This window comes from Orbicella franksi, chromosome 3, assembly GCF_964199315.1.
Source record: "Orbicella franksi chromosome 3, jaOrbFran1.1, whole genome shotgun sequence".
Classification (NCBI taxonomy): Eukaryota; Metazoa; Cnidaria; class Anthozoa; order Scleractinia; family Merulinidae; genus Orbicella; species Orbicella franksi.
In genome coordinates this window covers 18709950-18737500 of record NC_138147.1, presented here as the reverse complement: position 1 = coordinate 18737500, position 27551 = coordinate 18709950, and the positions used below count along the sequence as shown (strand labels likewise).

General features: G+C 39.3%; 1 protein-coding gene and 1 long non-coding RNA gene across 2 annotated transcripts; both read left to right on the top strand.

Moving 5' to 3' along the window:
• The first annotated feature begins 3053 nt into the window (after positions 1–3053).
• On the top strand, positions 3054–9448 carry LOC145482615 (CUB domain-containing protein 2-like). Its single transcript, XM_081461221.1, has 6 exons — positions 3054–3792; positions 4087–4259; positions 4855–5014; positions 5701–5873; positions 6625–6864; positions 8591–9448. Exons 1-6 carry the CDS (start codon positions 3599–3601, stop codon positions 8713–8715), a joined length of 1065 nt encoding a protein of 354 aa, XP_081317347.1. The 5' UTR covers positions 3054–3598; the 3' UTR covers positions 8716–9448.
• Positions 9449–9503: 55 nt separating this feature from the next.
• LOC145482646 (uncharacterized) lies at positions 9504–22624 on the top strand. Its single transcript, XR_014048787.1, has 3 exons — positions 9504–9646; positions 12246–12317; positions 20793–22624. It is a non-coding gene; the product is annotated as an uncharacterized LOC145482646 (long non-coding RNA).
• The last annotated feature ends 4927 nt before the right edge of the window (positions 22625–27551 follow it).

The following is a 27551-nucleotide window of genomic DNA, read 5'->3' as shown; positions in this document are numbered from 1 at the left end:
TGGATTTACCTATGATGCAATGTGAATGACACCGATGGTTGTTTTTTAGTTTTTCGTGTAATCCTGGCACAAATTTCTTCTTCTAACAACTTCGAGGGGAGATAAAAATGTTTTCCCTTTTTTTCAAATATCTAAAGTACTGATAAAACGATCGTGACCATATGTTTAGAGGATCTTCTCCGGAGCCTCGTTTCCATGCTGAAGCTATTTTTTGCGAAATTTTAAATTAAGAAATCTCACACAAAGCTACTCATTCAGAAGGGTTATCATACAAATTTGAAAACAACTCATGCAGTAGTATCAGCTGATAACACTTAGGTTTTGTCCTTAGGTTTGGTACCGAAAAGTGGTCTGGCCCATGGACTATAAGGGTCGCACATGTCGCGAGCATGCGATGACAGAATTTATGTCCAATGTTAATGTAAACATCGATCCTGTTAGTGCGACCCCTACCTAACCTTAACGAAATGTAGGAGTTTTGGAAAGATCAGTTTCTGACCTTAAATTGCTAAACAAGCCCCTATTAAAACGAAGAGAATTGGGGACAAGAAATCCCAGTTAATACCTAACATGAGTAAAAGGGACTTCCTGAAAAAGAAGGCGGAACGAACTACAGATCAGTCTTGCTGGGCTGATTTAATTTCAAAGCGGCGAGAAATGAAAGCAAGTCAATTAAATATGCCAAACGCAAATACTTAAGCGATAACCTTGCTACGAACAAAAAAGATCCCCGAAAACCTTGGCTGCTAATTAATGAGCTGAGCTCTCGTCAACATAAGAAAGTTATTGCACATATTGAAATCGAGGATATAAAAATATGCTCTGTATCTGAAAAGGCGGAAGTTCGTTATATCTCACACATTGGACATAACTTGACTGGTAGTGTTTCAGAAATTTACTTCACTGCAACAAACAAAATTTTCTCCTTTTTAAAGTTGAAGCACTAATGAAGTCCGAAAACTACTTAAAAAACTAGAAATCAAGAATTAATGCCATCCAAGGTGGTTACAACAGCGGCAGGTATTGTGGCACCATCCCTGGCATTCTTGTCCCATCAGTGGACAACGTACCACTCATTTTGTAGTAAGATGGAAGACATTAGTCTCCATAGCTGAGGTTTATTTTAACGGAAATTCCTCGCTTTTCTTCAACCCGGGCGTTGCCTATTTTGGATCAGGTTTGTTATCTGTAAGCAAAACACGTATTTATTGTGAAATATTGGATCTGGTAAAAACATGTGGTACAGTCTGGATGCAAAATCCTCATATCTTCCATTTTACGAGAGGGCATGGACAATAGACAAGAAATAGCCTGGGTCCATTTGAAATATTTCATTCCGGGCTTAAAAAAATTTTTAACCGTAGATTTAAAACTTCTCGTTCGCTCATGAGCTAATTTTTATGATCCGCAAGAGAACGGACGCATATGTAGTCTGCGGAGCCACAGATACTTTGACAATGTTAAAACGCAATAGGATAACAGGAGAAGGGGCGCAATAAAAGCTGGCATCCGTCTAATTGTTTATTTCAATAGTCTTTTTATCAGTGAGCTCTTCTCATTTGCATTATGATGTAAACCAACTGGACGCGAGGTAATTTCGGACAGAAACCACACAATTGCCATGAAAAGGGCTATTCATGCCCAGCATGTGAAGTCATTTTCCATGCTTGCTATGAAAAATCTATTTTTCACGCCTGGCGCGACAAAACATTGTTATTGTCGGTGTGTGGAGTGTTCTTCATGCCGGGCACGGGGAAACGCTGTTAAAAACATGAATCGTAAGTATATTTTCTTTGTAAATGAAACAATACCTTAGACAGAGTAGTAGTTCGTGGAATCGAATAATAATACAACAAAGCATTTTATACTCTTACGTACTCGCAGGTTTTTAAAAGACACAGCGAAGATTAGCATAGTCATTATTTTTCTTTCGGTTAGAGAGCGAGGCATCCCACAGCGAGTAAGTGGTAAGCGGTGAGTGGTCGCGCTCTTGAAAACTTTGCGCGGAATGTTAATCAAGACGGGCTACTCACTTCTCCAGGCACTTTCATCATCCGGCACACCTAGTAAGTTGTATCCCTTGTGCATAGTTTTTAATACGTATAATTTCGAGGATCTTTAGCTCTTCAGAGAGTTCTTTAATTATTTAATAAGAATTGCTTTTTCAGGAAGATTCTTAAAACAGAATATTTCGCGGTTGATGCGGGTTTTTTTTGCGTGTATTGAATATCTGTTGCTAGCTGGAACAACAACAAAAAAAATATAGTTGTAGTTGCGGGATTAATATGACTGTTCGCCCAAATGTGAAAAAGACGTTCTCAATCATTCAAGTGAAAATGGAGCACTCTGAACTCCACAGTTGATCGAGAGTTTTATTTGTCTTAGCGCATTCAAAAGGTACGAAAGCCAATTTCGTTCCGTGCTCATGATTGTTTCTTCAGGTCGTCGAGTGGCAATCCAGCACCTCTTATGATTGAGAAAAGTGAGAGGAAGGAGCAGTTTAAAGCCTTAGCAACCCAGAAAGTAATTTCGTTGTAATAAGCAAGCTTTTCCTTAAGTGATTCCTTGGCTACGTAACTTTTCTTGGGTTGGTTAATTTTTTGTTCCTTTTTTTTAAGGAAAACATAAATTCATCGATTGTTCCAAAAAATTGAAGGAACTTTTTCTAGCTGGTGGAAGCGGTGGATAAATTAAAGAAAAAACATAAACGATTTCAGCATACCATGTTGACTTCAATTCTGTTTCTGGCAACTAAGGGATGATAAAAGCTAGTGACCATCTAGTAAAGCATGAAACACCTTTTTTGTTGTGACGTGATTTTGATGACTGTATAAATTCTTGTTATAAATACAAGTGCAGGTCTTACTTGGGGAAAACAGTTTTCTCATGACATTGATTAAAATCTGATTGATTTCAAAGGTACGGGTTTAACGTCATCGTGATATGAATCGTTCTCCTGTCTCTGTGACAAACAGAAACAAGAGAAAAAAAAGAGAAAAGAGAAATAAATAATTCAGTCTTTTCGCAGGAATGGTTGGGTTTCAGCACTAGAATGCACGAACTTACGCCCACCCGTACCTTCAAGATGCTTTTCGTACTGTCTATTTTCATGTGGAACTTTAAAGAAGGCATCTATGGATTACCAGGTGAGCAGACGCATGTTTGTTTTTTTTTTTTTCTTTCTTTCTATCATCGCCTGGCAGTACAGCTTTAATTTATATACAGTTCTCCCTAACAGTTTTTTAAACAACAACGCAATTTAACGGAATTAATGCAATAACAGTATTGGAAGCTATAGACCTGACTTTCCCTAATATTTCTAGCAATCGTGCATTGTTAGGACAACAGACGTATTTAAGTTCGAGGAGGAAAAAAGGGATGGTGGTTTGCGTCTGACATCTGGCGATGTCATTTTAGAGGTTGGGGGTATAACCAGGATGGTACGATTTTCATTGCGATATTTTGCATCGATAAAAGCAGTAAGATTACCTTTTCCCCTACCGAAGTGTGTGTACCCAAGCTTTTGTAGGTAGCTCACCTTTACAGGTTGGGAATTAATCAAAATTAGGTATCAGTATTTACTTGAACTCCTATCAAAATGTTCCTGAGGTTCATTGCCATTGTTTCTCTAATAGTGTGCGGTTCGGTGGTAGACAACTCTTTGAGAAGTCCTGAATATCCGAACAGGTACCCAAGCAGTATGCAGTGCAATTATACGGTTCCTATTCCACATGGAATGGCCATGAATATTTACTTTGACGATTTCAAAATGGAATATGAAGATTTTTGCTCGTAAGTAGACGCAGCTACTGCTAAATTATACTTATGTTAAAGAATAGGGTCGCAGAAGCTTTTTATAGCATTCATTGCGTGTGCAAAACTGCAATGCGTGGTTCCGCAATAAACTTTGACAGTGTTATGACGAAATTGATCATCAATAAGGGGACAGACGCATAAAAAAAAACTGACGTCAAATTGTTTTTTACAGAAAAGGCAAACGTCTTACCAAATGTGGCTATGTAGTTGTTTCAATGGGTCCGTCAAGAAACTTACTGGTGTCGTATGACTGAAATCTGTGTTATTTAGGTACGACTACTTGGAGATTACTGACGAAAATAGCACAACAGTTGGTGTGTATTGCGGTGAGCAGACTGGGCGTACCGTTGATGTTACTGGAAGTCACATAGTGGTAACATTCCACTCAGACTTCTGGCAAGAAGAAAGGGGATACTTGATTCTTTTCACTTCTGTTTCACTGTGTAAGTCTAATCCGAATATAGCGCGACGCTTTTAAGTAGAGGCAATGACTATTGAAAAGATTCTTCTTGAACAGTGATAAAAATGAACTCCCCAAAAAAGTACATGACTAAATTATGTTATTAACTTAAAAATAACCTCATCTCTCTGAATTAAAAAGAACAATCTTTCTTCGATTTGTATGAACTTGGTGCAGGAAACCTGTTTATCAGCCTTTAGAGTATTTGATTGTTGATGTCCAATGCGGTCTTAACTTCCACTGGGTTTAACATGTGATTGACAAAATAGTTCAAGAAGTTATATTTCAAACACGAAAGACCGTGTTTGACCACATTTCCAACTACCGAGAAGAGAGTTGAAAATACGACGCGTAGACTAGTATTTTTAACGAACTTCGAAGTTTTTGGAAATCTGGTCAAACACTGTCTTGGCTGTTTGACATATCTTCTCAATCGGAACTAAAACTGAGGAGAAAAGGGGAAAATGAAATCGTAAAAAAATCCCTGCTGATTAAAACCGGATGTTCAAACTCCGTCGCGATCATGATTACCTTTGATGAATTATTAATGAGTTTGAGACTAATATTTTGTCTTTTAGCCTGCGGCTCAGTGGCTTTTGACTCGCTGAAAAGTCCTGGATATCAAAGCAACTACCCGAGCAGCATAGACTGTCTTTATTCGGTTCCTATCCCACAAGATTGGCAGTTAAATGTTTACTTTCACGATTTCCAACTGCAAGAAGATAATTCCTCATGCAAGTAAGAAACGGCATCATGTACATATTTTATCATTGTTATTTTACACACTTTAACAATTAGTACATCTTAAGTGCAAAAGTAACGCTAAAAGGAAATTGCACTCGCAAAAGTAAATCAATAAAGGTGGTAAAAGATTAAAGGAAATAAATATTAGAATAATAATAGACTGATATGTGTTTTTATATATATATATATATATTCTTGGAATTTATCCTGTTTCTAGTGTTCCATTGTCTGTAAATTTCTTAGGCCCCGTCCACACTACACCGGAGCAATTTGAAAACGCAGCTGCTTTATTTCTCCGGTTATTCCGTCCACACTAATCCGTCACGAAAACGGAGCTTTTCGAAAACGCTCTTTAAACCGACGGAATTTGAAAACGCCCGCTTTGTGTTTTAGTCGCGGCACAGAAACATTTTGAAAATGAAACTTTTCGAAAACGATAAGGTTACGATAACCATGATAGTCCCTGCCCGAGATTTACTCAAACGCAAATCCAAAATGGTTGCTGATTCTTCCTACGATGTAGTGTGGAAGGAAAACACTTGGTGCGTTTTCAGAGTGAAACTTTTCCGGCGTAGTGTGGCCGAGGCCTAAGAAACTACATAAAGAGCTTGACATGTCCATTGTTTCACATGTGAAAATCACTTTGTTTGTTTGTTTGTTTGTTTGTTTGTTTGTTTTAGCCATGACTATTTAATGATTCTGAATGAGAAGAAGGAAACATTTGGTGTGTACTGTGGATTGAAGACTGGAAAAACGGTTTTTGTATCGGGAAACTACGCAGTGATAAAATTCCATTCAGACGATAGTGTTGAGGAAAGAGGCTTTCTGATACTTTTCACCACTGCGCCTGCCAGTAAGTAAAGCTTCGATGTTTGACAGTACTGATAATGAGCTAGCGGATTATCAATGCATGGCCGCTTTCCGTTCAACCAAAAATTTAGAAACGCGGACAAATGGTAAGGTTATTTACTGGGAAAGTTTCTAGAGAATTTGGAAATTGTTGAATTTCCGAAAATTCCGGAAATTCCGGGAGGAAAGTCAAATGGATCGGAAATTCCCGGTAATAAATTTCCGAAAATTTCGGAATACCTCGAAAGATTGTCCTTTTTTTAAGGGAAATTCCAGAAAATGCTATTCCATTCGCCACTGGAAATTTCCGGAAATGCAATCCAGAACTTTTGGTTGAATGAAAAGCATCCTATGCATTTGACATTATGTGACCAAATAACCACAGGTTTCATCCATTAGCGTACCGAAATTCGGAATTAGCCAATCAGAAGCCGTGTCTACTGTCCTGATATCCTGCGATATCAAGACACTGACCTGATATGGCTACGATGTAATGGTCATTTGGCCGAATTGGGTTACGGTAAGTACCTAATCGTACCATTTTGCTACGCTTCGGCTGCAAATCAGGTTCGTTTGGCCTCACCATGGGTATTTTGAATACGAACAATTGCTCGACCAAACTCGCCTGGGCGAAGTGTAGCAAAAAAGTACGATTAGGTATAACTACCACACGGCCAAAATATTCGGCGATCTCTACGGATAGTCCAATTTACATCTTAAGACCGTTCTCTATTTTGTGTTCCTGTTTTGAATAGAGCCCAAAGTCATGCTATCATCTCGTGTTGTGCGAACTTTACCTGGCTACATTATCTCCACTTGCTCGGCTACTGGAACTCCCCCCGTGTACATAGCATTAGTAAGGAACTCTACAACACTAACAAACACAACCAACAAATATGTTGAAGATATCCAATCATTCGAGGAAGGAAAGTACGCTTGCGTGGCCAGCAGCACGTATGGAACAGACGTCAGAGAGTTTAAAGTCATTTTCATAGGTGAGAACTGTGAGATAAACAATCTCAGATACTGATATATGCAATTCTGATGGTATATATGTAAAGGATAGTGACGTGAAGAGTTAAATATGCCATGGTTTTGCTATTGCCAGGAGTTATCACTGCAAGCTCCTTGATTTCTATCGAATGTTAGTACAAGTTCACTAGCGTTCTATCACGAATGCCGTTCTCTCGCTACTCACTATCTATTCTGTTGTAAATGGCGAGTAGCCTGGTAGTTTGTAGTTGTTGACAAAATGGCAGCGGCTTCTTTGCGTCTTTTAAGTGTCTGTCAAGAGAAAATAGATAAGTGTTTAATGACTACTAGATTAGTACTAAAAAGATAAGGTCATTCGCTCTCGATTGCCGTACTTGATAGTTGACTCATACTATGCTCTAGTGTTCTGATGGACAGCTCGCTGGACTCCAGATCGAGCTGTCTGGTTTTGAGCTCTGACCGGATTCGATGCGTTGTGTTCTTTACTCTCTCAGTACCTCTCTCCGCCCAGTTGTATGAACGGGCACCGGAGAATTTATTGCTGGGGTAACTCTGTGATGGACTAACATCCCATCAAGAGGGGAGTAGAAATACTCTTAGTCGCTCAACGCTACCCAAATCGGGATAAGCTCCAGTGCATGGAACACTTGGTCCAGCACAGACTTTGTTTTAACCATGTTTAATATTATCATACATGTTTTTATACCACGCCAAAGAAAATACAACCAATCAGAATACAGGAAAGCCGTTGTATATTCGATAGTATTTCTTCCAAACTTCCCGTCATGCGCCGCGCGTATGTCGCATTGATTGCGTTGACCAAGGTATTTTCTATAACATGGTATAAAATAGTTATGCAACACTATCTCTCTCCGTGTACTTAACAATTGTTCTAGGAGCGCGCGTTGGATATGAGATGGTAGATAGCCAACAACGTTCCCAAAATATTGAAAACGAAGCTAAGATAAGAATAGAAACGCCCCCCAAAAATCACGCATACGCTTACAAACGAGCGCGCGTTGGATATGAGATGGTAGATAGCCAATAAGGCGTGTAGCGCCAAGTTGGCTATAATCATCTCACATCCAACAAGCGCGAGTGGAATACTTGTTTTATTGAAAACGTTCCCAAAATATTGAAAACGAAGTTAAGATAAGAATAGAAACGCCCCCCAAAAATCACGCATACGCTTACAAAATTCGTAGAGCTTGGTAAAATGGCTCATAACACAAGATGGCTCAGCCACTCTCGAATTGCATTGTCCAATGATCTAGTTTTAATAACATAGAATATCCCACTTGTTACTTGTATTAATATTTTCTTGGTATACCAAGGAAATTAAAGTGACTCCTGGGATATTCTACGGTGTGCCACTCGAAAGCGTTGCATAACTATAAAATATAATACTATCGTCATCATCATCATCATCATTATTATTATTGTTGTTGTTATTATTATTATTAATTTTTGTTTTAGTTTTTTCAATGTTTTATCGTTTTGCTACTATTGGATGATTTGCAAATAAAATTACTATTAGATTTCGAAAAAAATTCATTATTATTGTTATTATTATTATTATTACTATTATTATTATTATTATAATTATTATCATTATAATTATTATTATATACTCAGTCGTATACGTGTTAGCCCATATTTGCTAGTTCATAAATATAGCTAGTGATCTTTGCTTACACATAGATGTAAATTTATTTTTGTACCATTTAGATTGCGGAAATCGGTGTCTTCCCAAAGTTTACAAAAATACAATATCAAACACCATCTACTGCAGCAATTTCACATCATCCAGGGAAGTAAATTATTGTGTACCAAAAATGACGCATTATATGTAAGTTATTCCCCCTTTTGCTATTTTTATACGTTACTTCTCCTTTTTCCGTCACTGAATGATCTTCAAAGAGATATTATAAAGGTGACTCATAACGGCTTCCAGCATTTTTCAACTAATCTTCTTTGAGGGATCAATGCTACCCCTCGCCTATTTAGTCAGTGTCACAATAATAATATCAAACAATATCCAATCATTGGTGAACAAATTATGGCCTATTTTGTAACTGGAAAGGTTACCATAGCAACATAATAACCCATTTAGACAACAATAATTTTAGCTTTATGAGCTCATAACTCAGAATCGATCTTCGTGACCGATCTTAAATATACTGAATACACAGGCGATGACAGGGCACTAATTGCCATAGGTCCATAGTTACTACTGTTATTAGCTAGGTTAATTTTGTTCTGAGGAAAGGAGTATACTGTAAAGTGCACTTATTGGAACCAGCAGGGGCTCTCCCTATAAATTAATTTGGCTTCGGCCTGTTTAATGTCCAAAAGGGAACACTGTTGTAACTATCCACGTCAATATCGTACAAAGATCTAGCGGGATACCGTCGGGGTACCACTGAAATTAGCTGATCAGTTCGGAAATTTGGTCTGATGGGATAAGGTAAATTTATCGGGCTCTTATTTTCACGCCCATACTGACATGCATTGATTATTACTAAGATTACCGACAAGGTTTTATCACTTCTCTTTCCCTCCCCTCCCTCCCTCCCTCTTTATCCCCTTTGTCGGAGGAGAGAAACCATCGAGGCATATTGTAGAAGCAGGAAGAAATTAAATGCGAATAGCCCAAAAGAGTCTTTTAAATCTAATTGTTTTCAATCTAAGTGCTTTTTTTTCTCCTGGTAGGTATATCTCTTCAAGCAATCTTTCAAATCTTACAGTTGAAGTATTCTCTAAATTCTCAAATCTGGAGACTCTGTGAGTGTAATTTCTTTGCAATGGCGGATCCAGGGGTAAATAAATATAAGAAAAAATATGTATAATGGCGGAATAACTCAGGTCTTGGGGTAGGGTCCGCGAAGTGTGCCTCTCCCCTCCACCCCTGCCCTCGTTCATTCCAAAAGGAATGGAACGAAAATACTTCTTCAGAAACAGAGCCACAATCCCAGACAAAAAAGTTGGGACACCAAGCAAGTTCTCCCCTCCCCCCACTTACAATGTTGATAATCAGGAGATTTTTTCCTTTTTGTTGAAAAAAAACCGCAACGTTTTTCGACATTGATTAGGGGGGATTGGGGATACGTGATCTAGCTCAACTGTCCCAACTACTTTTGTCCGGGATTGTAGCCTGCACTAAAGTCGCCGCTGTCGGGAAATCTTATTAAGCGTGTTAAACCTAATTTTGGTCAACTGGTACGGGGATCGGGGGAGGGCTTCTGAGGCTCAGCCTGTATCTCTTACAGCATTAAAGCCATGGCAATGAAACTTGCAGGATATATAAGACATTCAAACTATTGAAATCGTGTTACATTGAACAATGACTTCACATATAACTTAGAAATGACGCCATCAGTTCGGAATAATTTTTTAAACGTAAGACAAACGTCAAAAAGCGCATGAAAATTATCAAAACCTACAACGAAATCTATAATTAGCTTAAAAAGTAAAAGATACTGCAATAAAGCCATTAAATGCAAAATGTAAATAAATAAATAAATGAATAGTAATAATGATAATAATAATAATAATAATAATAATAATGATAATAATGATAAAATAAAATTGAAAAACATGTCTGTCAAGATATTGTTGCAGACCCTTGACTGATGATATATGCCACACAAATTTGGTTCCAAATAGGTCTGAGGGAACTTCTTTAAACTCCTCACTCCCTTTACTAGTCTGAATAGGGTAAAACGTGCAAAAAATGAGCACCTGATCGTACAAGTTTTGCTTTTATGTGAGTGTACACAACTGTCCTTTCTGCTCTAGCGGAGTCATGTAAGGCTCCTAATGAGACAAACCATATCTCAAAGGCATTATGGTTGTCAAGACTTGCTCGAATGCTCTGGCATCATTATCTTGACATTGGTCAGGTAGTATTATTAGTAAAAACACTTTTCAACAGTGTTTCTTGAGTACAAGGAGCCCCCTCCCCAACACAAATAAAAAATCTCTGGATCCGCTTTCAGTTTTCTCCATACATCTGTCCATTGATAATTTATTATTAATACAGCCTGTTAAAAGGTTATAAAGCGGTTGCGTATTTGCAGTGGTTCACACGTACAATTAAGAAACGTAGTTTCGTGACCTAAGTGCTTGCCGATTTTCCAGCAATCCGTGAAGAGATGCGGAGAGTTCACCAAATTGATCAAAGCCTTTGAATAACTTTTGAACAACTTGTGCTTGAATTCTTGGTAATTATTAGAGACCTGGAGAGAATCCTCTCTTAGTGAAAACAATTTCTAGGAGACTTTTTCGCAGTATTTTTTTTGTTCTTTCCACAGTTTGGTGTCGTATGGGGAAAGAAATATACTTATTGAACAAATCAATCCACCTGCAGGATGTTTCTCGTTTAATCCTCACCTAGTATCCTCTCCTTTGAAGTAAAAAATAATCCATTCCAAGCCTGTGTTAACTATAAAAATTTGATACATAGAGCGTGTTCTCTCGGTTCCCTTAAGCCGTTTCACGTATTCGGGACTATATCGAGAAGCTTAAAAATCACTGTTCTTATATATTGGAATCCGTAAGACTGTTGTGAAGCCTATGCAGGAGGAACACCAGAAGATGTTAAGACGGAATCCACTGGAAGTTTGAGTAACAAGTGGACAAAAATCTAGTACCAATATTTTTTACATCATATTGCAAACTTCTGTGTGACTGTTTTAAATATCTTCTCAAAAAAAAATCATTTCTAGCAACACCAAACGTCGAAAACAAATGTTGACTTCGTATGAAACACTTGAAAGTACTGGTGAAATGAAACTGATGATGAAATTTTACTTGTGTTTGCACAATTCTTCTGAACTTTGAAATTTATTTTCTCTCGTTCCCATAGGGAATTGTTTTTGGTGTTATTTCAGGTAATTATTTATATCTTTAAAATGTAAAAAGGACTGTAAAATACTTAGAATTATTCTGGTACTGATTTTTGTCCACTAAAAGCTAAATTTTCTGTCGGATTTCGTCTTAAAATGTTAAATGTTAAATATTGAATATTTTTAATGGCCAATACGCCAAGCTTCACCTAGCTAGTTCATAGGCATGTCGCTTAACCTGAGCGGAACAAATATTTCAAATACCAATAGGCTTAACAATCCCAACGAGCGTGGCGGGAAGTTGAACTGGAGTCTACCGAGAAAGCCCCCCCCCCCCCCCCCCCACCCCTTCGTGAGAAACAACTCCAGCTTAGTGGTCAGAGCGGGACTTGTATCTTGAAGTCGGGTGCCCTGACCACTCGGCCAGGCTCCCTCCACTAAACTATAGCTACAATAGGTAAAACTCTCTTTCTTTGAAATCAATCAACTAAGTTCTCTTCACTGACTAAATTTATCAATCAATCCATCAATCGCAGAGAATTGCCTTCATGCGGTATCACTTTTCTCCCTGACGGAGTATTTGCCACATTGACATATCTTCGTTCTCTGTAAGTGATTTTTATCTAATTAAGAGTATAAAACATGAGTAATCCTGTGTCCAGCCTATTGTTTTATGGGTGTAGAATTAACACTAGAAAACATAAGGGGAAAGTACAAGATTTTAATTATCATTTAGGGGTACGAAACCAAGCCAGGAAGCGATAACGCGAAACACTGTGGACGTAAGGTCAGGCATTTTTCTTGAGTTTAGTTCAATTCCGCAAAGGGATCGTAAGTATTCTTATACAAACTTTTATATTTTCGCCAAGACCGCTATTACGCAAGACGATTGTCTCACAGCTGGAGCTTGGGCTGTCTGTGCGTATAACCAAACTAGAGAAACAAAGATAAACAAATCACAAGCCATCAAAATGTGGTTACCATGGCAACATAAAGCTGCCCCAAAATGACATGTCTCACCCTATTGTTGTGGGAAGATTTGAGGTAAACTAGAGGGCTAATTGTTCGTATAGTGTGATCGTCCGGGTGAGTGTAGTTTTGAAAAGAACTGTTGGTGGTGACTGACGTTTCGACAACCTGAGCGGAAGTCATCTTCAGAGTCAAGTGAATAGTGTTTGTCAGTCGATGATCTTATAAGTCTGGTCCGTTGAACGTGATTGGTCAGTATAGCCATGATGGTATTGGCTGAAAGACTCGTGTAAAGTTTGTCATCAGTCCTTGGTGGGTTTCGATCCGTCTATTGATAGTCAAATAGGTCGGTTTTTGGTCCGTGTATTGTTTAAAAGTCGGTCTGTTAGAAGTCCGTTTGTCGGTTTCGTTTCTGTCGTGGATAAGTCGTTTGTAAGGCGCTGGTAGTTGTTGACATCTGTTAAGAGGCGTTTGTTCTAGGTTAGTGTACCAGCTTTCCAGAGTCAGTCGTTGAAAATAGTTTGTACTGTAGGTTAAGCACTGAGCAGAGTCCTAGTCAATGTTGTGGTTTGTCAGTTGATGATGTACAGCAATGTGATTGTTGGCATCACCATTTCTCGTGGCTCGTTTGTGTTCAGTCAGTCTCGTGTTAAGGTTTCTGCCAGTCTCACCAATGTAGGAAGCCTGGCAGTCGGAGCATTTGATCTTGTAAACTGCTCCCTGTCTGTCATTAGGTAAGTCTCTGTCTTTCTCGTTGGTCAGTAAGTGTCGTAACGTAGTTGTAGGTTTGTGGGCTACACGAATGTTGTAGGGCTGTAGGATCCCTGAGATGGTCTCAGAAGTGCCCTTAATGTACGGTATAGTCACTGTAGTAACAGGTGTAGGGTTCCTGTTCGTAGCGTCAGCTTCAATAGGTCGGTAAATATTTCGTCTAATAAAGTCAGCGTTGTAGTTGTTTTTGTGAAAAACACGTTCAAGGTATCTGTTTTCGTCACGTAAGCTGTCCGGTGTGTCACAAACTAGTTGCGCTCTTCTCGTCAAAGTCTTTATAGTCGTGGCTTTGTGTGAAGTCGGGTTGTAGGATGATTCGTCAAGTAATCTGTCGGTATGCGTCGGTTTTCTGTACACTGTCGTTCGTAGTTCGTTGTTGTCGCGGCTTACCAGACAGTCTAGAAAAGGAAGTTTTCCATTTTCTTCGATCTCTTTAGTAAACTGGATGTCGGCGTTCTGTTCGTTTAGGTGGTCGTGAAAATCGTCAATTTCGTCTTTGTGAACGGCGTTAAAGGTGTCGTCAACGTAGCGTAACCAAAGCGGTATCGTTTGTCGGCAAGTTGCAAGGACGCGTTCCTCCACGTGTTGCATCACAATTCCTGTGACAACAACAGAAACAGGCGACCCCATTGCTGTTCCATGCAACTGTTTGTAGTGTTTACCGTTGTACTGAAAGTAAGTCGATGTAAGGCAAAGGTTCAGTAAGTCCATGATGTCTTCTGTAGGTAACGGTAGTTTCACAGTTTAACCGGCGCCTTACAAACGACTTATCCACGACAGAAACGAAACCGACAAACGGACTTCTAACAGACCGACTTTTAAACAATACACGGACCAAAAACCGACCTATTTGACTAACAATAGACGGATCGAAACCCACCAATGACTGATGACAAACTTTACACGAGTCTTTCAGCCAATACCATCATGGCTATACTGACCAATCACGTTCAACGGACCAGACTTATAAGATCATCGACTGACAAACACTATTCACTTGACTCTGAAGATGACTTCCGCTCAGGTTGTCGAAACGTCAGTCACCACCAACAGTTCTTTTCAGAACTACACTCACCCGGACGATCACACTATACGAACTACTGATACTCCTGGGTTCAAACCATTTACAGGGCTAATTGTATCAGCTGAAATATAAAATAATATATAAAATACTTAAGAGCCAGTTCCTGTAAATACCGAGAATGAGGTGACAGTCGCCAAATTTTCGATTTCTTCATATTTTGGCCAGATAACCTCTGTAGTGAGTTGTTTTCGAAAATACTATTCAAAGGTCCTGAAGCGCTTTAGTGTTTTCGAAATCGAGGAAAGTTTGAAAATCGCCATTTTAGCTGCCTGACGCCGCCGAAAATGGTCGAAAATTGTGCATTTTCTTTTCGTTCGTACAGATCAACGCAATGATATCTACCAATATACTTTGGGTAGCTCATAGTGCATGTCTTGCTGTTTCTAAAGCATTAATTTGATTAGTAAAAGCTCCAAGTTTAATAATATTTTAGGCCGATAAAAGTACCTTCATCGAAGCTCGTGAGCGAAATGGCTCATTTCAGCTAATTTCAATACCATCAAAAGCCCACTGGTACATTGAATTTGAAGTCGAAACTAAAATTTTCTGAAAGCCCATACTCTATATTATGTTGCGTGAAAGTCTCTTTCGCGGCCCGAAAAAACTAACCCGTCGAGAGACATAAACGTGTGGTACATTTTTGTAAATTCGTCATTCGCGAAACCAACATGGAACTTAGCCAGCTACCTTCATCAAGAACAAAAATAAGCGAATGGAAACCTTTTCCGTCAATAAGGATACTTGCAATCTGTTTTTTTTCTCCTTTTAGATTGACCACATGATTAACTTTTGCAAACATTTGCAGTTAAATCAAAATAGACGCTGTTTTTGGTACATTTTAATGTTATGCAAATATATTTTGATCGCCGGCACGTGCATATCGCCCGAAACTGATTTTCCTTCCGCCTACTGTATGTTTCTTTTTGAAGGTTACAACTGTAGCACACATTATTCGTTCAATATCGGCAGTTTTAACTTTTGTGGAACACCCATGGCCACAACCAAACTTGACTTCAAGTAAAAAAAACATTTTGAAACGTGAAGTTTGAGTAAACAATCGGTTACAGTTGCATCCGTCATGTTTGGCGTAAATATTCGAGCACAACCATTTCACGTAAACAGGTACACTCTACTTTAAAAACAACCGTCTCATCGCAGCATTTCTTGAAATCCTGGTCTGAGACCAGGTAATGCCGATAACAAAGCGCGAGCTGTTGACGAAACTTCATGATCAACTGTCGAAACGTTGTAGTTGTGGAATAAGCAAGATGATTCAAGATTTGTATTTCTTACCCGTGTGCTTGCAATTCTTATGGATACAGTTCCCCTGTTTTTCACCAGCAGATTTATAGATGAATCGTTCGTTTCCTATCACTTAATATGGTACATACCTCTGAATAAAACACATACTGTGACATCACTTTTCTTGGAGTGTTCCAACAGGCGTCCGCCAATTGCAAAACGTAAGCAGCAAGACAGAAAACTACAAAGGCTTCTTCGTCAATCGCACTAGGCTGTCCAGATTTCTTTCTTACAAAGTTTCCAGACTTAGCTCTCTTTTAAAATTCCAAGACTTCGCCGTTCTGTTGGCCAGTCCGAATAACTGTTATGGCCTTAGTTGATTAAGTACTTGACTTTGTTTGGTGGTCCCAGTTCGGACAATTAGGCAAATGTGGATTGCGTAACAATCGGCCACTGTACCAAACAAGTCAATATCTGACGTTTTGCAAAGTGAGTGAAGGTGGCGACGTGGACCTCGAAGGGAGGGAGACACCCATATAAGAAGGACGGGGGTGCTCCTGAAAAATTTTGATCCCCTAAGATCCCCTAAGAGGTACCAAGATCCTGTTTTTTCTCCTCTAAAAGATACCATTTCTTACATAACACATCTCCCCGCGTCATATTTTTTTCGGCTCAATACCCTAAAAGGCATAGCAAAAGCTCCCGCTTTGGACCTTTTGAGGCTGAACACCCTGAGGGCTACTAAAACTTCATTTTTAAGCCCTAAAAGGTACGACGAGCTCCCCTGCCCCGGGGAGGGGGGAGGGGGGGCGTGGACAGGGAATCCAAACTGCGCCTTGCTCGCCTCGTGTAGGCAGGGTGTTTTCTCTATGTCTGGTTGAAAAAATGGAAACTACAGTCGATCCTGCACAACCATCTCTCCACAAAGGACCACCTCTCTGCAACGGCCACTTCTTTTCACTCGGGCGGACGGTCACTGTTATTTTAATCTCTCTAGAACGGTCACCTCTTGACAACAGCAACAGCCACTATAACACGTCCCAACTGCCAAAAAAACCTCTTCACAACGGCCAGTTAATCAACAACTGACGAACGCTGTCTATAAAACCCCATTTTTTATTGGACATGGTCACGAAACTTGATCCATGCCGCAGGTCTTTGGTCTGTATTTCTGTTTGGTTTCCGTCTTGTTGATCATATATTTTGATCATGTTACGAATTTACATGTTACACTAAGCCTTTTTTAGGATAAAAATGTTGAAACCCAAGAGAATATCGGTGTCATATTTCACCCCTACTGATACCGCTCCATAACGGCGACTTTCCTCTGTCCCCAAAGTGGCCGTTGTAGAAAGTTTCGACTTTATTACCGTTAATAAAAAAACACACCCTTCCTACTGAACTTTAAAATACAGGTATATTGCTCCAGGTTTTTGGTGTAGAAATGCACCAGGGACATGACTGGGATGAAAAAAGAAGGCCTGGGAGGCACTAGTCTTAAATGGGTACGTGTTGAGAATTTACGTACATATTCACTCCTGTTACCGGTTCTTTTTTAAACCTATATAAACTATACAGTCGAACGTCCACTAACGGTCACCTCTCCACAGTGAACTCCTCTCTCTACAACAGACACAGTTTTTTTGTCCCGGTGGACAGTCCATACATTCGCTCTTATTTTTGCCTCTGAAATGCGCAAAATAAGGCTACAATACATAATGCCTAACTATTTTATACCGCCTAATAATTGATGGGAAGTTCGCTAGGTCAATAATTGTGAATTCTCAAGGTAAAATATAGGAAAATTTTAGCTCTTCTGACTGTCCGATTTTTGGAAAGCGCCCATATTATTGTCTGTATAGTTTATCAGAGGGCAACAGGAGTGAATACGTATGTAAACTCACACCACGTATCTCAGATCTGATGCCCTCTAGGCCTCCTATGGCCTTTTTGTATTCCAGCCCTATCACCGGTGCATTTCTATTCAAAAAGTACGAACGACAAACATGTATTTTAAAGGTAAAGAGGAAAGGTGTTTGCACAACTTTTGTGAACGCGGTAATACTTTCCATTAATCTACGTAGACATGCCATGATAGCAGGACCCGCGCACGGCTCTGTCAGTTCGTCGAGTTCTGTCCTCTTGCAGAATTAAACAACACCCCCTTCCCCCTACATCCTTCAATTCCGTCCAAAAATGTTTATTTAGGCTGACAGTGCGAACCACGTTACTTGCACGAGCAAACAGTTTCACTCGCCGCCATCTTCACCCACTTTGGACACTTTGCAAGTGGCCGTTTGTCACGCAATCCACATTTGCAATATGGTCTGAACTGGGACCACCAAACAAAGTCAAGAACTTACTCAGCTAACACCATGACAATTATTCGGACTGGCCAACAGAACGGCGAAGTCTTGGAATTTCAAAAAAAAAAACCGAAGTCTGGAAACTTTGTAAGAAAGAAATCTGGACAGCGTAGTGCGATTGACGAAGAAGCCTCTGTGGTTTTATCAGTCTTGCTGCTTACGTTTTGTAAGTAGTCGCGGACGACTGTTGGAACACCCCAAGAAAAGTGATGTCATAGTATGTGTTTTATTCAGAGGTATGTACTATATTAGTTAAAGAAACGAACGATTCATTTATAAATCCGGTGGTAACAGATAGGTGCAATTGTATCCATAAGAATTGCAAGCACACGGGTAAGAAATACAAATCTTGAATCATCTTGCTTATTCCACAACTACAACGTTTCGACAGTTGATCATGAAGTTTCGTCAACTGCTCGCGCTTTGTTATCGACATTACCTGGTCTCAGACCAGGATTTCAAGAAATGCTGCGATGAGACGGTTGTTTTTAAAGTAAAGTGTACCTGTTTACATGAAATGGTTGTGTTCGAATATTTACGCCAAACATGACGGATGCAACTGTAACCGATTGTTTACTCAAACTTCACGTTTCAAAATGTTTATTTTTACTTAAAGACAAGCTCGACTGTGGCCATGGGTGTTCCACAAAAGTTAAAACTGCCGATATTGAACGAATAATGTGTGCTACAGTTGTAACCTTCAAAAAGAAACATACAGTAGGCGGAAGGAAAATCAGTTTCGGGCGATATGCACGTGCCGGTGATCGAAATATATTTGCATAACATTAAAATGTACCAAAAACAGCGTCTATTTTGATTTAACTGCAAATGTTTGCAAAAGTTAATCATGTGGTCAATCTAAAAGGAGAAAAAAAACAGATTGCAAGTATCCTTATTGACGGAAAAGGTTTCCATTCGCTTATTTTTGTTCTTGATGAAGGTAGCTGGCTAAGTTCCATGTTGGTTTCGCGAATGACGAATTTACAAAAATGTACCACACGTTTATGTCTCTCGACGGGTTAGTTTTTTCGGGCCGCGAAAGAGACTTTCACGCAACATAATATAGAGTATGGGCTTTCAGAAAATTTTAGTTTCGACTTCAAATTCAATGTACCAGTGGGCTTTTGATGGTATTGAAATTAGCTGAAATGAGCCATTTCGCTCACGAGCTTCGATGAAGGTACTTTTATCGGCCTAAAATATTATTAAACTTGGAGCTTTTACTAATCAAATTAATGCTTTAGAAACAGCAAGACATGCACTATGAGCTACCCAAAGTATATTGGTAGATATCATTGCGTTGATCTGTACGAGCGAAAAGAAAATGCACAATTTTCGACCATTTTCGGCGGCGTCAGGCAGCTAAAATGGCGATTTTCAAACTTTCCTCGATTTCGAAAACACTAAAGCGCTTCAGGACCTTTGAATAGTATTTTCGAAAACAACTCACTACAGAGGTTATCTGGCCAAAATATGAAGAAATCGAAAATTTGGCGACTGTCACCTCATTCTCGGTATTTATAGGAACTGGCTCTTAAGACGGTTTGAAGTCTATGCCGGCAGACGTACCCATTTTCCTCTGCCTTCTATCCGCTCCCCTGCCGACCACAAAAAAATTCGGTATGCACATAAAATTTAACAAAAATCATTCCTGGGTTTAAAGGTGATGTTACATGAGCCGATTTTCAACGCCGATATTTAACGCAACATTGTTGCGTTGAAAATCGATGTCGTGTAACATGGCGCACAGAGCGACTTTTAACGCAACATTTCGTTGCGGCAACATGTTGCAAGTTCAACGAAAGTGATTAAAAACCTGCAATATTGTTGCCTGAATTTAGAACGTTGGGTTAAAAATCGTTTCGTGTAACATACCGTTGCCGACCACTGCGCGTAACAAAGTTGCGTCAAAAGTTGTCTCCTGTAACATGGATTAAAAATCGGCCTTGAAAATCGGCTCGTGTGACATCACCTTAATATTTGACTAAATTTGGTCTTGAAATTAAAAATTATTTCGTGGTTTTCAAGTGACTTACATATTGCAAAGATCAGTTGGGATTCATAAAAATTTCGCTTTTCTATGGCGTCGATGACGGTTTTACAACTCTTATGACGTGACTTGAAACATGCTTTTAAATTAGCTACAAGATGACTTATTGTATTAACTGAAAAGCTGAAATTGAACATGTGTATACGATAATTTCACGGGGACGATATCGATGACGTAATGTTTGATATCACTTTTGACCCTTCAACTGTACTTAAACTTGTTAGTGTATCATCGAAACTTCTTCGGATCTTCCTCGAAAGTCTTCGGCAATCTTCGGTTATTTACCGAAATCTTCCGAATTTTCGGAAATGTTCGAAAACGTTCGTGTAGCCTTCGGACAACTTTCGCGCTCACTTGTGAGATATCGAATTGAACACTCGAAGATAAATGTCATACCTTCGCGCGCCATGCATTATTCTCTATTTAAGCAATCCGCTGCAACGTTGATTGAATTTCCCATTTTGGTTTGAAAACTGGCTTAATGTAAATTAAGTTACGAAGCTTATTAACAGTCTTAAGGAGAGAAACCATTTCCCACACGAATGTAATTTTGAAGAAGTAGTATTTTTATCAAATTTTCTTACATGCTACCTTTTCACAGGAATTTGTCTTCTAATGCTGTTAAATTTCTGCCTGAAGGGGTTTTTGCTCCAATGACCTTTCTTGGAGAACTGTAAGCTAACACGTGCACATCAGGGAAACTGTAAGACATGGGTGTATTGATATCCACATAGTTCATAACTACGACGGCGCGCTTGGTACTAAATGACTTCAAAGCATACCCAAATTTTGTTCTGACTGTCCTCTATTTGTCAGACGAGTGCCTTGTGACCTCACAGCGTTGTTCGGCAGAGCTACAGCAGGGTGACCCAGGGACCACTTCATATCGATTCTACCACAATTCATCTTTAGGCAGCTGGTTAAAACCAGGGGAGCTCCAATCAAAAACTTCCATCATCACCTTCAAAGCAATGGAGGTCAGCTGTTTGACAACAGGAGCCCATGGCCATGGGCTCTTGTTTGACAGTAATTTCCATTCCAGTCAACCTTATTCAGATCGGCGTCGAGGGGGGCGGTTGAAAGTCATCGTGTAAACCTGCGAGTCTTAAGCAATGACGATAAAAGTAGAAGGATTATAGCACATCTAAAAATATTTCCCTTACCCGTAACAAGGAACGATGATGTCATATAACTTAAAAAAGACGTCATCGACCACTATGCTTGAATTTGATTATTTTTTACAAAACGTTTGAAAAGAATTAAAAACTACTCCAAACAACAAAAAATGCTCGAGAAAGCTTATAAAAACTAAAATATTAAACAAGATACACATTATACTAAACGCGCAGGAAAGGTACCCAAAACGAATTCCCAAAGGAACGCTAATGAACCCAAATAAAAGAGAGAGCTAGATTCTACAGCATTTGCACTTGAAAAGACTCCCCGCATTAGCTTCTGTTGCAAGCTAGTTCCAGTTTAACACCGAAAATACGATTATGGTCTATTGCCAAGGAAACCCAATTTTCAAACTTCGTTAACTGCCGTTATGCCGCAAGACGTCAAATGAGTCTTAGAAAACTATGTATATCACAAGACAGTTGTTATGTAGCGATAATCTTTCTGATCCATATTTAAACTTACTGACAATTTGTTAAACAATACTATATACCTATACTGAGCTTTCCATTCCAAAATAACCATGCCATACTCATTTCAGAACCAGGAACATTTGCATGCTTTTTTCTTTTAAATTCAATTACTTATATGAACGTTTTGGTCCGCAGAGATCTTTCCTTCAACAAAATCCAAAATCTGCCAAAGGACGTATTCGCTTCTTTGACTTCGTTACAAAGCCTGTAAGTGTTTAAAAACACGAATGAACATTAGCGTTTCTGGCTGGTTAATTACCCACAAACAACTGCCAACAGCTGATTAGTAACAGCTAAATGACCTGCAACTAACTACTGACTACTGACTACAATCCGCTAACAAGAGAGGGTGAAAATTAAAAGACTAAATACCCATGAAGGCATGCTAACGAAGCTATTAAATAATGGAGAGGATCGAAACGTTAAAGGGACACAGTCAGCTGGCGCACATGCGCATTAGATGCTATTTCATAGCTAATTCGTATATCCCAGAGACGCGATCCATACTGTTTTTAACCAAATATAATAAAATAATATCATAGGAGGAGCAAAAGCAAACTCAAAAACAAGTTTTTCAGTAAACGATTGAAAATCAAGCAAAACACTGCGAAGATTGAAGCGGATTTCTAGATGTACTCGACGCGTATCTTTGATTTCAGGTTGAGGTGAACTCTTTTCAAAGTGAGAAAACTAGTGTCCAGGTCAGGCTGTCCCACAGCTGACTGTGTCCCTTTTATGGCCAAAACGTAATCCTCTGAATGCTTGCATACTTTTACATGCACTCGACAGTATCGATTATGTCCATAAATAGATAAATGCAGAAACTCCAGTGCAGTTACGCAAGATGCTCTGCTAAAGCAAAACCTTTAATTGATCATCCAAAAGCAAAACAAATTGCTAGAGAAAGTTTGTCCAATCACACAACAATTAAAAAAAAATAGCCCACCAAAGTTCTTTTCTATTTCTATTAAACAAGAAAATCCCAAATTTGTGAAAGGTAGCTCTCAGGATGTGATTGTTATGGAAATTTGTAGATTTTAGGGAAAGTCACCAAATTAGGAGTACATTACATGTTACAAGTCACAAACCTTACCCTCCCCCTCCGCTTCTCTGTAAATTCTGCATGTTTTGGAACATTCGTGATTATCCTATCCATCTGCATTCTGGAATAATCTTAATCGAGCGAACGCGTCCGTTTTCAGCATTACGGCTCTTTCATTTCCTAACAATTGCTCTTAAGAACGATACATACTTCTTTTCACAGGGAGTTGTCTTTGAACGCTATTGAAGTTCTACCTCCAGGAGTGCTTGCCAATAACGACTTTCTACAGAAATTGTTGGTGAAATATAATACATTATATTTACTTTGCTTCATTTATCCATGGGTTGATAAATGCTGCGAGAATTATAGAAGAAAAAGTACACATATAACTAATAAAGTATAACTACTTTTTCAAACCTAAACTTTTAGAGAGTATTATCCGACAGGCATTTGAGAAAGGAATATGTTTGAATTATTTGCCTCTTACGTTTGTAGGGAATATCTGAAACATAGCAGCAACAGGTATCCAGTTATTAAAATTTGCAACTATATCTGATGCTTGGAGATTTCGAACTTTAAAAAATGCAAGAAGAAATTTCGCTCAAGTTTGCCAGGTACATTCGTAAAAAGCAAGAAATCCAATTGACCTTTCTTCACAACTGTTTAAAACCGCTTTTTACAACAATGTCGATTCAAGGTTTTTGGCATTGATTGATCTTAATCGAAAGAGGAACAGGTAATTAATATAGACATTCCCCATACACTTTGAAAATTGTCTGTGTTCATATAACCGAAAACATAACTGAACATTTAGATTTATTCTCGTTCAATCTGCATTTTCATATAGCAAGTACCTGCGCACGTTCTTATGCGTTTTCATTTGAAGTTGTGTAATACATGACGCGTTTTTATTTTTAGTTTACGCTAAAACGATTTGAATACTCCGATTTGGACGTCACGTTACGAGTTATTCCGTCAGTATTTTCGAACGTTTGTACCATCATTTTTGCACATCAAAATGGCAAAGTTAAGATATCCCTGAAGATGTCTCAAAATTTAGAAGCATCTTCGAAAGTATCCGTAGAAGAACCATTTGGTGCAGACTTAGTCTCAAGTAGTGAGGCACAATACGGTTATTATCATTAGAGTGGTTCTCAGTAAAAATATAATATTGCCTTTATTTTACCATCGGCAATGCTTATAGCACAAGTGCTACTGGGGTCCAGCAAACAACTGAAACAAATAATTCGAGTTGTACATAACATTGTTAAGAATCCCAATTGGCCGGATTTGAACTCGGCGCTACCGAGAAACAAATCCAGGTAGTGGTAAGAGCGGGACTCGAACCCGGGACCGCTGGACTGCGAGTCCGACACGCTTACCACTCGGCCACACTGCCTCCTCCGTTGAGTAGAGTGTCGAGTGTCGTTACAACACTTCGCGATTGGCTTAAAACACTCACGCAGCTTTTTCATCCAATCAGAAGAAAAACCAAAGCCATTTAGCCCCAATTGTTACTCGTTCACACACATTTGCCCGGTTGATGGTTGATGTCAGTTATATGTATTTACTTGATTGGTTTATTGAATTATCTGTCTTTTGTGATTGGCTAAGTTGATTACATTTGTTTTGGTTTTAGGACACTCAATTGAAAGCTGTCCTAACGTGTTTATATATTTATTTATTTATTTATTTATTTATTTATTTATTTATTTATTTATTATATCCTAGGCAGGCCCTGGGATCCTCAAAAGTTAGTTGAAAATAAAAGCCAAAAGCAATTTAGGTTTATTGAGTGTCCCATTGTTAGAAGGGTCGTTAATAGCAAAGACGGTTGAATACTACATGTACCAGATGCATACTAATTTCATGGCTAATAAAGTCGCACCCAGGTCCAGCTGGGCCACTGTAACACAGCTTATTCTGGTTTGCTTTTTTTAAACGGCAAGGTTTACTTATGACAGCTTTATACTTTCTACCTGCCGTTCTGTTTAAAGGATACTATTCAACAAAATTCCATATAACGCGCGCTCTGATTGACTGAAACAGAGTGCTTTATCAGAGAGCAGATGCACGTTAAGCTGAATTTCAAATTTTGCTTCGGAATTTTGACAAATTTGACCCATATCAAACGTTTCCTGTCACTCAGGCAAACGCAATGGAAACGAGCTATTTGTCTGCGGTAAACATAGCTACCTTCAGGCCATTGTTAATCACAGAGCAACAGAAGTGTTGAAACTGTACTAAAAAAAGAAGTTTTGCTAGAGTCCGACAAAACGGTAAGCTTAATCACATAGCAAAATAAATAAATTCTCAACCTAGCAAATGCTTCGATAAAAGACATTATCTTTGTTATGAAAGAAACAATTATACATTAGAAGTAAAACGACAAAAAACACCACGCACGCTGTCTGTGTTTATGATGAGAAGCTTTATTTTTGTAAAAATCCTCAAACAACACTTACATGGAATGTAGTAACGTTCGTTCGCTAACGAGCGATCTCCGGTGATCTCAGCGAAGTGAAACTCAATATTTACAACGTTCACCCGACGAGTGATCAGTTGAAAGCTTGCTGTGATATTCTCTCCTGTAATCAGAGTAGAACCAGCGTGAGCAGTTTAGTCTTTCTAACTTTGACACTAGTTTGGGAATCTTGCTGCAAAACGTAAATAACTGTAGCTCCTTTCAAATACATCTCAGCATTTCGCATTTTCATCCGCAAGCTTTGAGCTCCTTTTCTCGTAATTTTCAATAGAAAAGGGCACGTGTTCATGAGCCATAATGCTGCCGGATTCCTCTGGACAATAAATTTTGACATCCTTCAGTTAAAATGAAACTAAAAAGCGAACTTTCAAGTGATCGTACTTTTCTCCAAAGCCACTCGAAGAGTCTAGCGGAAGACCAGGTTGTGATTGACAGCCGTTGTCTCGTTAGCCAATCAAATTATATGAGAAAATCTAACAAGGATTGTGATTGGCTTATTTTAGCGTGCTTTATCAGAGAACATATTCACGCTGACGTCGCTTTTCGTCGTTTGGAAAATAAAATTTGATTGAAAATATTAGCTGAATGAAAATTAATGGGTTCTTTATAAAACTAATAAAGAAGCGTCAACTGTGCTCTGTTCTGTTGTAAAGCACTTGGGAAGCGGGAGAGCACTCAAGAAGTGAAGAAACACTCCACTACGTAGTCTCGCGTTACCCCCTACACTTCTTTCGTGGTCAGAACAGAGCACACTCGAGGCTTCTTTATATGCTAAATATTGTTATTATTATTATTATTATTATTATTATTATTTTATTTTTATTTATTTGTTTTTTTCTATTTTGGCAGACTTGTGCATTCCAACAATATTCAGAACTTATCCGTGGATGTATTTTCCGCTCTTCGGATTTTGCGTATTTTGTACGTTTGATGTAGTAACTTAGTAGCTATTACTGTTGTTTTGCAATCCCCAAACATTATTATTATTTTTTTTTAACGGTCAACGAATCTAGCTAAAAGAACATTTGTTATACGGCTATTTCCATGAGTGGGCAAGACGAACCAAACCCTGTGCTGTGATTGACTACCCAAGTGGTCAAGATGGCGCTTTCTTGCCCGCGCGGGATTACCTGCTGTGTCCCGCGAGAAAACCGTGTTCTTTCTCTATCTATTTATGGACCTCGATTCCGTCTCGGTCCATAAATGCGCCAATTACTTATATGAACGTTTTGCTCCGCAGAGATCTTTCCTTCAACAAAATCCAATCTCTGCCAAAGGATGTATTCGCTTCTTTGACCTCGTTACGACACCTGTAAGTTCTTAAAAACACGTTTTTGGCTACCGGCTGGGTCATTAGCCAACAGCTGATTACTAACAGATTTAAATTTTAAAATGTCGAAATTTCAATGTTTTATTTCGAATTTCAGCTAGTTTTCTTTTCCTCGTGTTATACTTTATGTTTTGTCAAGAGACTCTTGGTTTTGTTTGCTTTAATTTGTTTTGTGTCCATTGGCAGATTAGTGGGCCCTATAGCTATGGGTTTAGCTAAATGGGCCATCCTGCCATAGTTTTCCTGTTTGTTGTTGTTTTATGTTCTTTTTTCACTTAGTAACCTGCCTTAGAAAGCCATCTAGCTGCCCATTTACCTAACTGCCTTCTTACCTTCTTACCTTTTTATCTTTCTTCTTGACGGACTGACGGACTGACGGACGGACGGACGGACGGACGGACGGACTGACGGACTGACGGACGGACGGACTGACGGACGGACTGACGGACGGACTGACGGACGGACGGACGGACTGACGGACGGACTGACTGACGGACTGACGGACGGACGGACTGACGGACTGACGGACGGACTGACTGACTGACTGACGGACGGACGGACTGACTGACGGACTGACGGACGAACTGACGGACGGACGGACGGACTGACGGACGGACGGACTGACGGACGGACTGACGGACGGACTGACGGACGGACTGACGGACGGACTGACGGACGGACGGACGGACTGACGGACGGACTGACGGGCGGACGGACGGACGGACGGATTGACTGACTGTCGGACTGGCGGACTGGCAGGCTGGTGGACTTGCCGGCTGACGGGCTGATGGGCTGATTGGCTGACGGACTGAAAAACAGACTCATTTATTTCAAGTGACTGAGTTACTCAATTA

What these genes read in the sequence shown, in the direction of transcription:
- LOC145482615 (XM_081461221.1), top strand. Translation starts at nt 3,599, where the DNA reads ATGTTCCTGAGGTTCATTGCCATTGTTTCTCTAATAGTGTGCGGTTCG. An exon ending in GAATATGAAGATTTTTGCTC is followed by an intron (nt 3,793 to 4,086) that starts GTAAGTAGACGC and finishes TGTGTTATTTAG; the next exon opens with GTACGACTACTTGGAGATTA. An exon ending in GTTTAAAGTCATTTTCATAG is followed by an intron (nt 6,865 to 8,590) that starts GTGAGAACTGTG and finishes TGTACCATTTAG; the next exon opens with ATTGCGGAAATCGGTGTCTT.